Source organism: Paramisgurnus dabryanus, chromosome 4 (assembly GCF_030506205.2).
Source record: "Paramisgurnus dabryanus chromosome 4, PD_genome_1.1, whole genome shotgun sequence".
Classification (NCBI taxonomy): Eukaryota; Metazoa; Chordata; class Actinopteri; order Cypriniformes; family Cobitidae; genus Paramisgurnus; species Paramisgurnus dabryanus.
The window spans coordinates 27912167-27928035 of NC_133340.1; the positions used below are offsets into that span (position 1 = coordinate 27912167).

General features: G+C 37.2%; 1 protein-coding gene across 2 annotated transcripts in view; it reads left to right on the forward strand.

Annotated features, from left to right (window-relative positions):
* Nucleotides 1–15869, forward strand: part of gpc5a (glypican 5a) — a 171146-nt gene that overhangs the window by 100100 nt on the left and 55177 nt on the right. For both annotated transcript variants that reach the window (XM_073814361.1, XM_065254144.2), the window contains exon 7: nucleotides 13809–13959. In XM_073814361.1, the coding sequence (XP_073670462.1) occupies nucleotides 13809–13959 (151 nt within the window). The remainder of the gene's footprint in view (nucleotides 1–13808; nucleotides 13960–15869) is intronic.

Consider the following 15869-nt stretch of genomic DNA (forward strand, 5'->3'; position numbering starts at 1 on the left):
TCCCTCATAATTGTACATTAACCATTTGATATCTTCTGATTTGACAGGGAAAGCCCATAAACGGCGCAAGCAAAAACTTCGCAGTGCATGTAAACATCTTAAACACAGTTTTGTTCATGTGTGCATTATAGTTTCTGCAGACATGAGAAGAGAAACTACAGTAAAGCGCAAGATAGATTTCCTGTCAGCTTTTCGAGTGACTGTATGTACTATTGGCTATGTACATACATAGATACAGGTCATTGAAAGTGCTTGAATCTATTGTATGCAAGAAGTTTTCTGGAAAAAAATCCATATTCCTGTGTAGTGTAGGATAATATCATAGAAATTATTTTTAAGCACACGTGCTAAACTGTTCGCTTCAAATGCTTATATCTTCTGTATGCGAATGTTGATTCATACCAAAATGCTTTTTTGCATAGTTGTGTTTCACACATGAAAACGTCTCGGGTTACGTATGAAACTGTTGTTCCCTGAGAAGGGAACGAGACGCTGCGTCATCCTTGCCATACTTCCTGCGTCCCTGTAATGCCGTCTTTGGCAATATTTCAGATAGCGATATACTTCCTGACTCCCACGTCACTCTGTCTTCGTTAAGCCTCACCATTGGTTGAATTTGATAAACACATTCAGACGCACTTACCCCTGGAGGCGTCCCCAAAGTGTCACCGCAGTGACGCAGCGCGAGTTCCCTCGAAAGGGAACTGTAACAATGTATCTTAAAAGGTAACACGATGTAACCTTGCTCTCACTTAAAATGTGTCCCCACATTTAATCCTTGAATTTGAGGGGATTGGACCTGAAAAATCCTTGAAAGGTCCTTGAATTTGAAGTTAACTAAGGTGTGGGAATGCTAAATCTTGAAATCTTAAAAAAAATGCCGTTTTCTGCATAGCCGGTTTCTATAACATGCAGATTTTTTGAAAGTTATCCGCTTATTCTGTGCATGTAAACGCACTCAGTGTCACATTCAATGTGGATGAAAAAATTGCTAATGCTGCCCAAATTAAAATCAAATACACACCACAGAAAAATGTTTTAGCAACCACCAAACCAAATTTGAATAATGGAAAAATAAGCTGCATTGTCCGCTGTTGGCGCTGAAACCACACCCACTGCTGTCTCTCTCAGCTTTCAAATGCAACCTTAATGGATGCTTGCGCTTGTGTAGGGACCCACCTAAAGAATCCTGAACTCAGAAATGGTGAAAAATGATCTAACTCTGCAATTCAGTATCACATAGTCTTTGTGGTGCATTTCAGCAATACATTTCTAACCTAATTTATAATATTAGAGGGACTTTAACATTTCCTGAATCGATTAAAGACTTTTTGATTTACAGTCATATGTTAATTTGCTTGTTTATGCACATTTGCACAGTCAGGTTCAGTTGAAAAAAGGAAATGCCAATAGTTTTTGGCTGTAACAGTAAACATTTAACATTCCAGCTCCATACGGTATATGCCTGCATTTCTTCTTATTAGTGAAAGAGTTTTAAAGACATGTGCACATCTGAAACTATTTATTTGTTTACCAGGACGCTTTTATGGTGTTTACCTCCTCGGTTGCCATTTAGATTTAGTGAAGCCATTTTTCACAAGTCATAAATATTTAATGACACTTATGGTAGCGGGGAAAGCTTATCGACTGTGACATTAATCCGATTTCTGCATATCAGTTCGCACTCATATCCAGTAAAGCGTTATTCCTTACTGTTTTTCCTGAATAGTTCATATGTTTATTGTTGACCCTCTATTAAGATGCTACTGAAATGCATTTTTATTACCAGTATATTACATTATAATTTAATACATCATGGGGTCTTATCCTAGTCCCAGACTAAAATGCATGTTTAAGATGCCTTAAACATCTTGACACATTTTAACATATATCAGTGCTCAGACAATAACCTAGTCTTGGATTAATCTAAACTCTGTCCAAGAAACCGCCCATATGTCATATATTATCTTACCAAGCATAATTCCAGATACTGACCGCTTGTAACAGGTTTGCAACACCACACAGATGGTAGAGGAATGAGGTTTGTTTAACCATTGAAATTACTAATAATTTACATCCCAACACATGCCGAATTCATTCTGGTTTCCTCTCACACAGCTGCTTAATTCATTCATACACCTCCACAAAACAGCCCCAAAAAAGCTCCTCGATCCCCACGATGCGCTCGGCATCCCAGAGCAGCCATCACTTACACGGTCTGTCAGCTAGGTTACCCTAAACGCCGGTGGCCTCCATTCGCATCAGCGGGGTGTTGAGAGGTCACGCCTGGCGTCCCTTGAGTTGATGTTACTTCCTTTACGAATCAGCTTAATCCTGTAGGCCAGGGGTCTTCAACTACTTTTCTTCAGGGGCCAGATTTAAAAATTGTAAATATGACGCGGGCCAAACTTTTACCCCTATTTTTACTTTTGATATATTTTTTACTATTACCATATATATGTGTGTGTTGTTGTCGTTTTTGTTACTTTTGTTGTAGTATATTTGAAAAAAACATATTAAAAACATGCATTTTCAAAAAAAAATTGAAATTTAAAAGCCTTTTAATTACTGAAAACTCATATTTTCTTTATTAATATTTAAAACAATTGCAGTTTAACATGTAAGAGCCAAATGTTAATAGTAAAAGTGTAAAAGATCAACACTCCTAAACATATTTTGTTTATAACTGTTTAACTTTCATTAATTGTTACATGTCAACTACTCACAACATATAGTCTTCTCCCAATGACTAAAATTGCACTACATTTTCTTTTTTTAATATTTTATAGATATATAGGCTTAACAGCCTTTCCATTGTACATTACATACAGATATAACTGTCGGGAGTACGCCCCCTAGTGGCAGTCGAAATGAAAATGTAGTTTAATCGTAAATCTGTCATGGGAGAAACCCTTAAATCTACGAGTATAGTTAATAATTTACTTACCAGCAATTAAAGTATTCAAGTGTTACTGATAAAGTAAAACAAAAAATAATTAATAATTTTAACTTTGCACAGTTTTGATTGGAACACACTGAAATACATCACTTCCGGTCGCCGCGTCACATGCGGTGTAGTCGCATAAGTTTATTTTCTTGAATGCATCCAAAGCTCGAATTGGATCAGATAATTCCGCACCCGCAGATGATTGGCACCCTACACAGCCCCTTTCTGTGTTGTCTTGTACAGTGGAAAGGTAAAAGTAATCACGCTGAATTTAAATCAGACTATAGTCGTTTCTCAATAAGGCTGCAGCCTCCGGAGGTCGCATTTCCAGGCTATAACGTCATTAAGTCTTATTTCAGAATTTTAACAATTATAAAGTTGACTATTATTCTTAGTTAATCGTAAATTGTTGTAATATGCTTATGATTTGTGAATGCAATGCTCAGTTAACTTAAACTTGATGACGTATGCAGTTTGCATATGCGACCTCCGGAGGCTGCAGCCTTCCGATTGAGAAACGGCCAAAGGTGACCGGCGGGCCGGATAAAGATGATTGGCGGGCCGCAGTTGGCCCGCGGGCCGCCAGTTGACTAGCCCTGCTGTAGGCCTCCCGTTCGGCTCATCAGCGTCCCGGCGGAGGTGCCAGATAAGCAGCCCGGAGGCTCGGGCTTTGACGTTGTTAATTACACAAGAGAAAGCGTGGAGATCTCATGAGATATGCAGAAAAAGGAGGATAGAGTTGTGGGCTTAAAACGCAATCTCTCCAGCTGTTGTTGCTGTCAAAGGTGGGGCTAGACATGACAGTCGATGGCCCTCCGAGACCCGGAGAGATTTAGAAGATACGTGACTGTTTTCGGTACCGGAACGGCCTCATTTGCCCGGGTTAGTGCTTATATAAAGGGCACCTCTGTTGGTGGCTAATGTTACCCATCTCTGCTTGTGACATGTGGGTGTGATGCATTATGGGATATGCAGCACAGAAATGCTCCTATAGATGAGATAACATGCAGAGAGGGATGCATGCATCCATCATGATTTTACTTTTTAGTATATGTATATTTTTTTCTACACAAGTCTACAGCTAGTGGTCTCAGGAGGTGGCTGTGTGAAACAATTCAGACATCTTCCAGCTTTCCGTAACACAAATACTTTACCCTCATGTCTGTTTATTCGGCACACACGAGGGAGTTTCACGCGACCGTGGTGGGAGAAATAATTGGCCGGTAGCATTGCAGTAAAACCTCCCGGTTCATTCTGGTCTGGATCCTTCGTATGTGCCCAACGCAAAGCTCTCGTCCTCTTTGGGCTCGGCTAATGGGGTTATTGATCATTTTGACACAGCCGACATTTCTATAAGCCACGTGAATGCGCGCTCTCAAAGTGTAGCACATCACGACCAAAATGCATTTAGATTACTTCATTGCAGCCCCTGAGCGGCCGGTGCCTGCGCGAGATAGCATTCTCAACCACGGATCAGCTCTGGCCTTTAAAGGACACTTTTTTTAAAATATTTGTTACAAAACTCTTTATGATTTTATTTCTTTCTCTTTTAAGCGAGGTCTGCCAGCAGATTGCTGGTGAGGTCTGGCTTCAGGTGTAGAAAAATCCCATTGGCTCATCTGATGAGGTGCAGGGATGAAAATTCAAGCTCTCTGAGCAATAATGAAGCAATCTCTATGTCAGCTTAGAAGTTATGGAGAACAGTCCTACAAAAAAAGAAGCTTCTTTAGAGATTGGTATTGTGTATTTTCAGTGCTGTGAATTGAATTAACTTATGCATGAAGTTGTATAAAAGCTGCTTTGAAGCAATGTGTATTGTGAGAAGCGCTATACGGATAAACGTGTAATGAAAATGAAGTTGTAGCCAGATATTGGCTTTTCCAAATTGTTTTTAAATATTTGTATTTATGAGATTAAATTATGAACCACAGACTTATATTGATATAAAAATTTAACTAGTCCTACATGCAACTACCCCGAACCGCTTTGGTCTGGCGCTCTAAAGCTGCGTTCACACCAGCCGCAGTAGAGGCGTCAAGCGCGAGTGATTTCAATGTAAAGTCAATGAAAAAGACGCGTTTACGCGCATTTGGAGATCTCACGGCGTTTAGCGCGGCGCGGTAGATGCGAATCCACCTCATTTGCGCATCTAGTTTGTGTGAATGAAGCAAATTGATGCGCGAATGACGCAGCAAACGCGCAAGTAAAAAAATCCGAATTTTAACCGAAAATCGCCCCGCGTTAACCAATCAGGAGCTTGCTCTAGTAGTGATGTGATTACAGGAAGCGAGTGATGTCACAGAAACCTCTCCCATGACGTGAGTATAACTAGAATTTCACGCGCAAATGAAGCGAGTTAACTCAAAATGTTCAAGCGTACGAATAGCGCGTTTTTGGCGCCTCTACAGCATTTGATGTGAATCCAGCATAACAAGGAGACTAAAGGCAATAAGCCCCCAGGGATAAAAATAATTATGAGGAAAAAATAATTAATCAAAGGCAGAGATATAAAGATTGGGGGGGATAATCCCCCCAGCAAATCGCACCATTTGTACCAATATTATGTAGAGTACATGAACAGAAATAATTGATTGGATAGATTATTTGATCCCAACAATTCTATCAGATCTTTCATAGTAGTATGGGACATGATGTGCCAGTAATGTCCCAGAATTTGGTGCAGTTATGAACAAAGGTTTACAATTCACATCCATCTAAGCTTTCTGTAAAGTGTAAGCGGCATTACGTGCCATCATAACGATGGCTGGACAAATTCCCAGCTTTCCATCAGCTTTCTCTATACTGTCAGTTTGTTGTAGATCTAAGCCGCTTGCCAGCGTGTTAATGCATAAACTTTACTTTAGCAATGGTGGAGATACGCCAGTAAATGATTTTAGCTACTGGACTCACATATCCAATTTGATCGCTTGCGACAGTGTGGACAGTCCATCCTAAAGACCGGATCTGGCAAAAAAGGGGAATTGTCTTATCGTGTGAGGATTAGCTGTAATGTAGTGCCAAGACTGAGCGATTCTGCCAACTTTTTAGCCAGTAGTGCCCAAAAAGTCCAAACGATTTATAATGAACTCTTAATCCACATTGGTGGTCTTAATGTTAAGCAATAATTATATTGTTTTGCCTTTGCAATCTTTCCAACTCTTCTTTTTCAACTCTCCCAACTTTTCCTCTCAAAGTAAGTTAAATCTCAGATCTAAAATGGACTGCCGAGGTTATTTTATGTGGACTTTAACCGCTGAATGGAACCGAACACCTGAAGCGTGTTATTTCAGGGTCGAGGTTTACTTTCTGTTTCAGTAAATCTGAGCCGTCACCTCGCAGTGCCCTTCACAACATCTAAAACAAATCAGCGTACCTGCGGCCAGCATCCTAATTAAAGATCTGACGTCGATGTGTTTCATTTACAGAAGCAGGGCTAACAGGCTTGTCAAACTGCAGGAGAAATCCGCCGTCAGCCGTGTCGGAGCTGAGCTTTCTCCCAAAGCCGCTCGCCGCAATCAACCTCTGTCAAATAAAGGCCTGTTTGTTTCGTGCCGTGGAGAAGCAGAGAGAGATTAGGTCTTTGATTGACATCCGCTAGGTCAAAAGGCTCGCGTGTTGTAGAATTACAAAAACAATGATTTATCATCTTGCCCGATCTATGATCAGACTCTTTTAGTCATAGTTTAGATTAGGGGCCGGTTAGAAGGAAGATCTTTGATATTTGGGTGAAATGCAACATTTTGGGACATCATGAGATTGTTGTTGTTGACTAGAGCGCAGGTTTATAATGAAGATCAAATTATAATTTTACCATCACCAGAGTTTTTGTTTCATTACAGTTCTTGGGTAACTTGCAAGCATGAGAGACATTTTTGAGACCTCTACTGAAAGAGTAAATGACACAGTTCAGATAAAAGAGAAGCGGGAATTGTGTGCAAACGTATAGTTTTCTTTCTCATTGCTATCTAGAGAAACACTTTGATGTTAATGAGATCGCATTGGAGTAATTTCTTAACTGTGGATGAGACACAACTCACAATTACTCAACTCGCAGATTTTTGTCTTTTTGCTGACGGGTTATCAAATGTGATAAAATGATCATCTCAGCGTGTTATAGAAACAGAAAACAGGCATAATTGCTGACAGCAAACCCTTGTTGACGTGTTTGGCAATGGACGATGGGCGAGCAGCTTTCGTGAGTGACAGTCAATGGTGTCTTGTCATTGTTCTCGGCTTGTTTTTACAGCTTCAGAAAGCGTCTCGCAGAGCGATTGCCGTCAGACACTAAAACATTTTACAAAAGCCGACATTTTTTTACTTGCATACGGGCGCAGCCAACCCCACAATTTGCAGTTTAACATTTGTAGGGCGTAGCTTGTTTACACTGGAAGGTCTCTGAGTGATTGTTATTATATTAAAGTAATATGTTACACAGATATTCAAGATTAAACTGGAGAGGATATCCTCAGGATAGTATTGTTAATATGTTTTTAAAGTGCCTTTTCTGAAAGCAGAATAGTGGTTGTCCTTAAAATCTCATTATTACCTGTAAGGCCTTTTGGGTCAGCTTCATCTCTAAAATGAAGACGAATGTTTTTTCTCTCTGTAAACCAGCCAGACAGCGTCTCTGGGGAACGGTTCAGTTTTGTATAAATAATGTAACAATGAATTATTTTTGTGCTCAAGAAAAGAGGGCAACTTCAATTAAGAGCCTTTTTAAGATAACATGGAGTTTTGGTATGTTTTCAGGCTTTATCACAACCATTTGCTCATAGTTGAGCTCATAAGTTTACACCCCCTTGCAAAATATGCAAACGTTTAGTATTAATCAAAACAATGAAGGGATCATATCTTGTTTTTAATTTAGTACTGTGCTGAACAAGTTATTTCATGTAAGAGATTAAAATAAAAGACAAAATAAAAAATAAATACTGTAAAATGTTACCTGGCTGATCAATGTTTTTTGTTTGTTGTTATTAAACTGTCCACTAGTCTTGATACACTGCAAAAAAATGACTTTCTTACTTAGTATTTTTGTCTTGTTTTCAGTAAAAATCCCTAAAAATTCTTAAAGGGCACCTATTATGCAAAATCTACTTTTACAATGTTTAGACGTAAATGTGTGTGAACACAACCACCCTACAATGCAAAAAAATCCACCCACTCCCCATTAAACCAAAGCAGTCTCATTAAACGTCCTATTTTGATTTTCTTGTTAATGTGATGTCACACTGAGAAAGCTCCGCCCCACAGCCACTGACTGACAGTCCTGCATTACCACAATTTCCTCCATAGCTATGTATAATAAAGGTTAGATGGTTGCCAATTGAGTGGAACGTCCGCATTTGGCGGCCATCTTACCACAGGCAGCTTGCTCACTCATAGCATTGAGTTTTAATGGTGCAGGTACTTTTAAATGACCGTAACTTGCTCAATGGCCTAAGAAAATAAGTCTAATTTTTAGACAAAAACATACAATTTAAGTGAATTTGTGCTTAAAACAAGCAAACAATAAATAAATCTGCCAATGGGGTAAGAAACATTTTCTTGATTTTTTTTATTGAAGAAAAAAGTTCAAGATTTTTTTTCTTACCCCATTTGCAGCCTTTTTTGCTTCTTGTAAGCACAAATTCACTTAAATTGTATGTTTTGTCTAAAATCTAGTTTTTGTTTTGTTCATCAAGTAAATGCATCCTAATTCAAGATATTTGAGATATTTGTACTGAAAACATAACAAAAATACTATAAGTAAGAAAGTATTTTTTTGCAGTGTATAAAGTCATTTTCCAGCATCTACTGCATGTTTGAAACATAGTAAATGTATGATATTGAGATTTCTTATTACACTAAGGACAACTAGGAGACTTATTCACAACTATTATAAAAGATACAAACATTTGTACAGATGCAAAAGATACAAATGTACTGATAATGCTTAAGAAACAGCACAGTACATCTTTACATAAGCTCAGCATTTAAAAGCACTCTGTACAAGGATATTGAATTATAAAACCATTTGAGCACAGACGTCAAACTCGAATCTCTTTTCTCTGATTCTCATTGAGTTTCTAAAAGTATATCTTCTTCTGACCTTCACACTCCTCTCATCTTTTTTCAACTTGAGGTAATAATGAAGATTTTCTACATCAATTGAAAGTGTCCATCTTGAATAATAGTTCAGTGCTTCCATATGTCTGTACACACAAATAAATATTCCTGATGTCATTTTTAATGTAATACTTCAACCCATTACGTCTATAACATTTCTGATGTAGAAAATAATGTAAGTTGGAGAGTACTTTAAACAAAGTAATTGATGATAATCACCCTCATCAGACCCTCATCTTAAAGAGCAATTATTGTCTGCCTCACGTTTTAACATTCTACATCGTTTCAAACGTAAATCTGTTTACTTCTACAACATATACACAGATTGTATGCAACTGTTTACTTCCTGGGCTGGTTGACGTGGACACAGTGGCCTTTATCATATTCACTTCTGACTCACAGCCGTCTATGTTTTCATATTTAAAAAGTTTCCTACTGACTAAACCATGACACGAGTTTTAAGGAGTGCAGGGTAGCGCTTGTTGTTTGTCGTTCACGATCACAAATGCAGGCATGGTTTTATTGTTTTACTATCCTTACCTTACCAATCTGTTACGTCCTGCTCAAGTCACGCTGGTAAAGTTGATCGATCGGCTTGGTCAGATTCGGCTTATATTGATACGGTGGTAAAGACGATAAGAACTTCTCCATTAACCATTGCTCTTCTTTGGTAATGAGTACTTTATCAGCAGTCGTACTCTTATATAAAGTAAGATTGTTGCTTACAATATATCATGAAACAAACTTTTTTTCTTTTAAAGGACATTTCCATCTATGATAGAAAGGCATGTCTAGTTTAATATGACGCTATGTTTTTGACCACATGTTTGTCTATAAAAATGTATATAGCCTACCTTTTTTATAAGATTATAATCTATGTACACTTCAAAAATGCCTTGTTGCACAATTTTTTTTAAAAAGTTTATTCGACTTTCTTTACTAGTGAGGAGTTGCTACAAATTATAAAAATAACTTGAGCTAATTCAACTTAATTTTTATAATTTATAACGACTCCTTTGTTATGAAAGTGGATATTAATAATAAATTCAAGTTGATTAAACTTAATTTAAGTGCATTTATTTTATTAACATATTAACTAATTTTTTTACATATAATGGATTTCTTTATGCAGTTAATTAATAAACAATCGGTATCTGCCTTTCTAATGCTATTGCCGATATGCCGATGGTTTCAAATTCATCAAAAATCGGCTGATAAATATATTCTATTATAAATACTATCTTATCATTTTCCCAATTTTCTGTTTTGTTTTTTTCTCAGTCTTTTTTGTAAAGCTGCTTTACCACTTCATTATACATTGCACATAAACAAACCTCAGTATCTTCTGATTTAATCAGAGCAGGTTGATGTACAGCTGAACTTTGATCTCGACTGTTTGTTCATTGACTTAAAGGCCATAGTGTCAGCAGCAAAGGTTATTTCTGCAAGATATTTGATGTGATTTACACATCGGAAAAAACACATGAAAACCATAATCCTTTAAAGAAATCCTACTCCAAAGAAATCATTTTGTTGCAAGTCTGAAAGAACTTCACTTAGGGGGATGTTTTGGTTACTAATAAACATCAGATATAATCTCATTCCTCGTATCTGTGTATATGATTCTGGATCATTTCTGTTTAAATAAACTCAAGGACCAGCATGCTTTGCATACTTACTATGTTACAGAGTTTGTTTCTAGTGAACTAAAATCGACTCAAATTGTTGTTCATAAACATTCTGTAAGAGATATAAATTGGTTTTGAGTATCTAGTCTACTATTGCGTTGTGTTTTGTATTTATTGTGTCTTATATCTCATAAAGAATGTTCATGACAATATACAAGATAGCATGGTTGAATATAGGTTCAAATCCAACTTGTGTCATCATGTCCCTTTAGCAGGCGTTTAAAACATGACAGCTTGACTTCTAACTGGTCCAAGCAGGTAGATCCAGCATCTGTGTTCAACTAGTATTGCATTGTGCTAGCGACGCAAAAGGTCATGGGTTCGATCCCCAGGGAACACACATACTGAAGTATGGCTTTAATGCACTGTAAGTCACTTTGGATAAATGCATCTGCTAAATGCATGAATGTAAAAATAATTTTTTTTGATTTTGGATCATGACACACATGCATCAAATAGTAAATTTTAATAAAGTTCACTGCCTGCTTACCAACATCTGAATTTTAGCAAATCAGATCTAATCAGGACTGCTGGTGAACATTATATCACCTAATTAATATTCATGAGCAATACCGATTCTTATTTCACCACATAAGATTACATTATTCCCACAACCTACATAGAAGCAAAAACAGGGCTAAATAGACACATTATTTTTATATGGTTTATTTGTATTATCTTACTGAAGTAAATTATTAGGAGTTGCAAGCGTCAAACAGATGAATAGTAAAGGTAACAGGCTAACCTCAGCCATTTTACACCATGAAGATACATTAAGGATTCCTCGAGGGACATTGTGCTTCATGTGGCCGTTCAACAGATAAGAGACGAAACATTTTTACCTCAGTGAGATAAAGGCCTCCGGTGCTTCAGGCTTTTTGGTTACGGTCGGAAAGAAAATTACAGACGGGTAACACATATATATAAAAATATAGTCGCCACGGGCTTGCCTGAAAATAATTTATGCATTTGAGGTTAAAATGTATATTATTTTTTCTGCCTTAGGAAAGACATTCAAAACATTGTCATAATGTATAAGATGCGAGTAGATAAACTTTTTATAAATGCTGAGATGAATAAAGGAAATGTTTAATTTTTTTTTTTTTTTTTAAATGATGGTCTACTACTAGAACACTGTGTACTGCATACTAATAGTGTGCGAGATTCTGTGCTTTGTGTGTCATACATTTTTTAACAGAAATATGCATGTGGGGTTTCACATTTGATTTCAGTTATCATCTTAAAAATAAGTTGTAATCCAATTTTGTGTAAAATGTCAGCTTTGGCAGTCTGATCAATAAGGAGAATAGATAAAATCATGGTTCAAATTGATTCTGGTTTATTACTGTAGCTGCTGTACTGTTTCCCAACCAGTGTGTTCTAGTTGAATATTGGCAAATGTACAGATGCAGGTTATCCAGATATGTGCAGGACACCTGCAAAGTACAGTATACTGCAAAAATAGCATGTTTACTATGGTAAATGCTACTCTGGATATATCCTTAGATTCTTTAAAGGTTTTGATTTTCTTTCCGTGTGGAATTCAGGTGACCTCTGAACGCTTGACTCTCGATCGCTCATCCATCATGGCCATACTAATCCATCTTAATCTGCAAATATTGAACCACTACAGTTGTTAATTTCCACGAACAATTGCAGCAGCAACTGATAAATACAAACCACTTTCAATATCTAAGGGGGGCGCCTTGCATTTTAAATAATCATTAAATGCCGCTACCCTTCGAGCAGTTGAGGCTCTGGTACGATCACAGAGTCTGTGATTGGCACTAACTCGCCCTTTATGTGTAAAAATGGGTAGGGTAGCGTGCACAGATACACACCTCAGGGGATCTTGTCAAATCGCTATCATTATTATCCTTACTGAGAGGTTGTTTAAATGCTGAAAATAGATGTAATTGCATACTCACTATGTAGTCGCCAACAAATTATTCACTTATCAAAACAATAATACAGTGTTTCTATTAAAAGCCATGTGACTAAACAAGCACCTGCTGGATTTTTGTAAGCAGTATAAATAAAAAAAAACATTGTTTGTTTGATAAAAATCCAACTTTATTTGGATTGATATCTAATTTAATTGATTTTTTTAGTCCCTTTATGTCTTAGATCACATTTTGTTATCAAAACCCACAATGCACTACAAATCTTTTGCTTTAAATTTGCTTAATCCAGGCCTCAGGTCACCCAAAAATATTGGTTTGAGATGAGCGTGTGACATAGTCTCTTTCCTACAAGTTTCTAAAAGTTTTTTTCGAACATGGGTACCCGTTACATATCAGTGACCCCATATTCCTTTTATGGGCAATTCCCGTTGGAAAACCACGCCCACATGTCAATTAGAGTAAGAACGAGGACGCTCATTAGTTTTGTTCCTTCGTGTTTTGTTTTATATCAAGACTCAGCAATGGCATGAAAGAAGTAATGTGTTTTTGGATGTAAGAAGAAGAAAGTCTTGTTCAGCTTTCCAAGTGAACCAGCATTATGAAAACAATTGATGTAGTTTGTTTATCCGGGGTAGCGAGGAGTTTTGCGTGTGTGTTTGTTTATCGCTGGATTTTGTTGAAATGGGGTGGTCCCAACGGGGTCTTGAGTCGCAGGCGGTAAGTAAACATGCATCAAATGCCTGTGTCTTTTTGGCTATCGGCGCGTAAGTGCATATAACATAAACGACATGAACATGTAGTGAATCATAAGTCATCCAGAGATGGGACAATGTTTTGTGTGTATTGCTCGTGATTTCCCGCTGGACACCTCTGGGATTTTGTGCTTTTCCGGAAACAATTACTAGAGCTGATCTGTCTTTTATAAATCTGATTAAAATTAGAGACTCTTTGGAGATACGAAGGATGTAATACTACTCTTTAGGTACTCAAGATTTACATGAGATAAGCAGAAACAGCATGTGTCATGTGAGCTTTCATTATTGACTGCACATTTATAAATGTTAAAGGATTTTATTCCATTTGTTTTGCAAGGTTGTTTTGGCTATCTAGGCACCAAAACAAAGGGACACAAAGCCCTAAAGATTCCTATTTGTGTCTCAGCTGTTGCAGGGAAGGTCTATTCCAAAATTGGGAACGCTGGACCAGATCGAGACTGGAAGTGGAGACGGATACAGCGGAGACTGTGATGACGAGGACGGATGCTGGGGGTCCGGTAACGGAGCTACAGAGAGGAGAAGAACAGTCACTTTATGTAAGTAAACACTATTAACTCGTCCCCCGCCATTGACGAGTTATCTCGTCAATCTGCAATACCGCTATTATCAAACCCGGAAGTATCGCCCTAGGGCAAACAGCTGTATGTCCGCCTAAGTTTTGAGGATCACTCTGCATCTGATCTCTATCAAAAGTCCTTTACGAAAATGAAATTATCTCAGCTTTTTGCTTTTTTTTTTTTTAAGAAACCTACCCATATTTGAGAGGTACTAATGAACATAGGATTAAACTTTTTTTGTGTGTGAAAGCAGAGGGTCTGTTCTTTCATTTAATTATATGTTTATATATTTAAAGAAGATAATTTTCTGGGAGGCATTAAACTTGTTTTGAAAATCATGATAAATGCTCGCAGGGGAAAGAGTTAAAGTGATATAATTGCTTTTCAGTCTAATTGTTTTATCATCCGAGCCAATGGAATGCTTTATAAATACAAGTTAGATTTATCATGTGGGAAATCCCACGTTTGAACAGATTATGTTAGATCACACATTCATCGACGCTTGATATCCGAGCGTAATTCAAAGGCAAATTAACGTCAAGCGTAGAGAAACATTTTTCCAGACAGTTCTCCCTCCTCCAAATGAATTATGCAATCAAGAATAATGACCACTGCATGAAAAGAGCTGTATACGGACAAATACGGGATGGGAAATCTCTGCTAAACTTTAGGTTTGCCAGATTTTTGAGGCAGAGTGCTTGGAAAGGTAATACACCAAAGTAAACTTGTTAAACATCCAGAAACCTTACGTTTGTGGATGTATGTAGGAACTGGTGGAAGTTTCCAGGAATCCTTACAGCTGGTTGTGAGGAGGGGTGGGTGTGAGGTGTGAAGGGCTTTTTATATGTTAATGACCCACAGGTAGAGGTGTCTTCTTTGTTTTCAGAGCTGAGTGGGGTGGGGGGTTAATCATGTCTCTTTAAGACAGCACATACAGTATTGTGGTACATAAAAACTGTGTTTTCTAAATACGTTTATTATTAATATTAAGAATATTGTGCATGTATCTCTCAATGCTGCATACATCGTTTAAAAGAAGCCGTTCAAATGACATCATGTAACAAATTTTGCTAGCTAGGATGTTGATAAATTGTAAACAAAAATATCAATAGACAGGTCCATAATCTAAAAGACAGTCTTTCACATATGAATGCAAAACATGTTGGGTCATACAGACTGACAAACTTGGGTAAACATATCTGCAGATACCTGTCAGCTAGAGGTGCCCAAAGTTGGCCCACAATAGACCTTTAATTTGGCCCATCATGCCACGTGAGATAAGGAAAAAGAAAACAAAAGTCATTGACGCAGATGTTCGTATTTTTTATTAAACATTTTCTAAAATGTATCATTTTTTGTTGTATTTTTACATTACAAAATGTAAATTAAAATTAAATGCAAGGGATTAAAGTGAATTTTTTTATGTTTCATGCATTCTTGAAAGTGTATAAAATGCATCACGGAAATTAATGGACTCGGGTACTATAGACTAAAAATGAAGAGGTTGGGGCAGTGGCACACAGAGAAAAGGATATTTAAAATGATTGGCAAAACGATTTCTTTTTTCTACAAAAAGCCTTGGAAAATAAAACTGCATAAGTTATGCATAAACAGAGTAATGTTTGCTTATTTATTTTTAAAATTATAAATTAGGGGTTATCAGGGCAACTTTAATTTTAATATAACACAACAACATTTACTTTTGGCCCACGGCCCTCAGTCAGGTTTGGCCCTTGTAAGGAAAATGTTTGGGCACCAATCAATGTTCTAGTCTATCTGAGGAGGTAACTTTTAGCATATGATAATGCATGCTTGTACAAAGTTAGTCCACATATTATAATGTTTGTCTTCAATCAATCAATTTAAATAAAAGAGATGGGGACTTTATA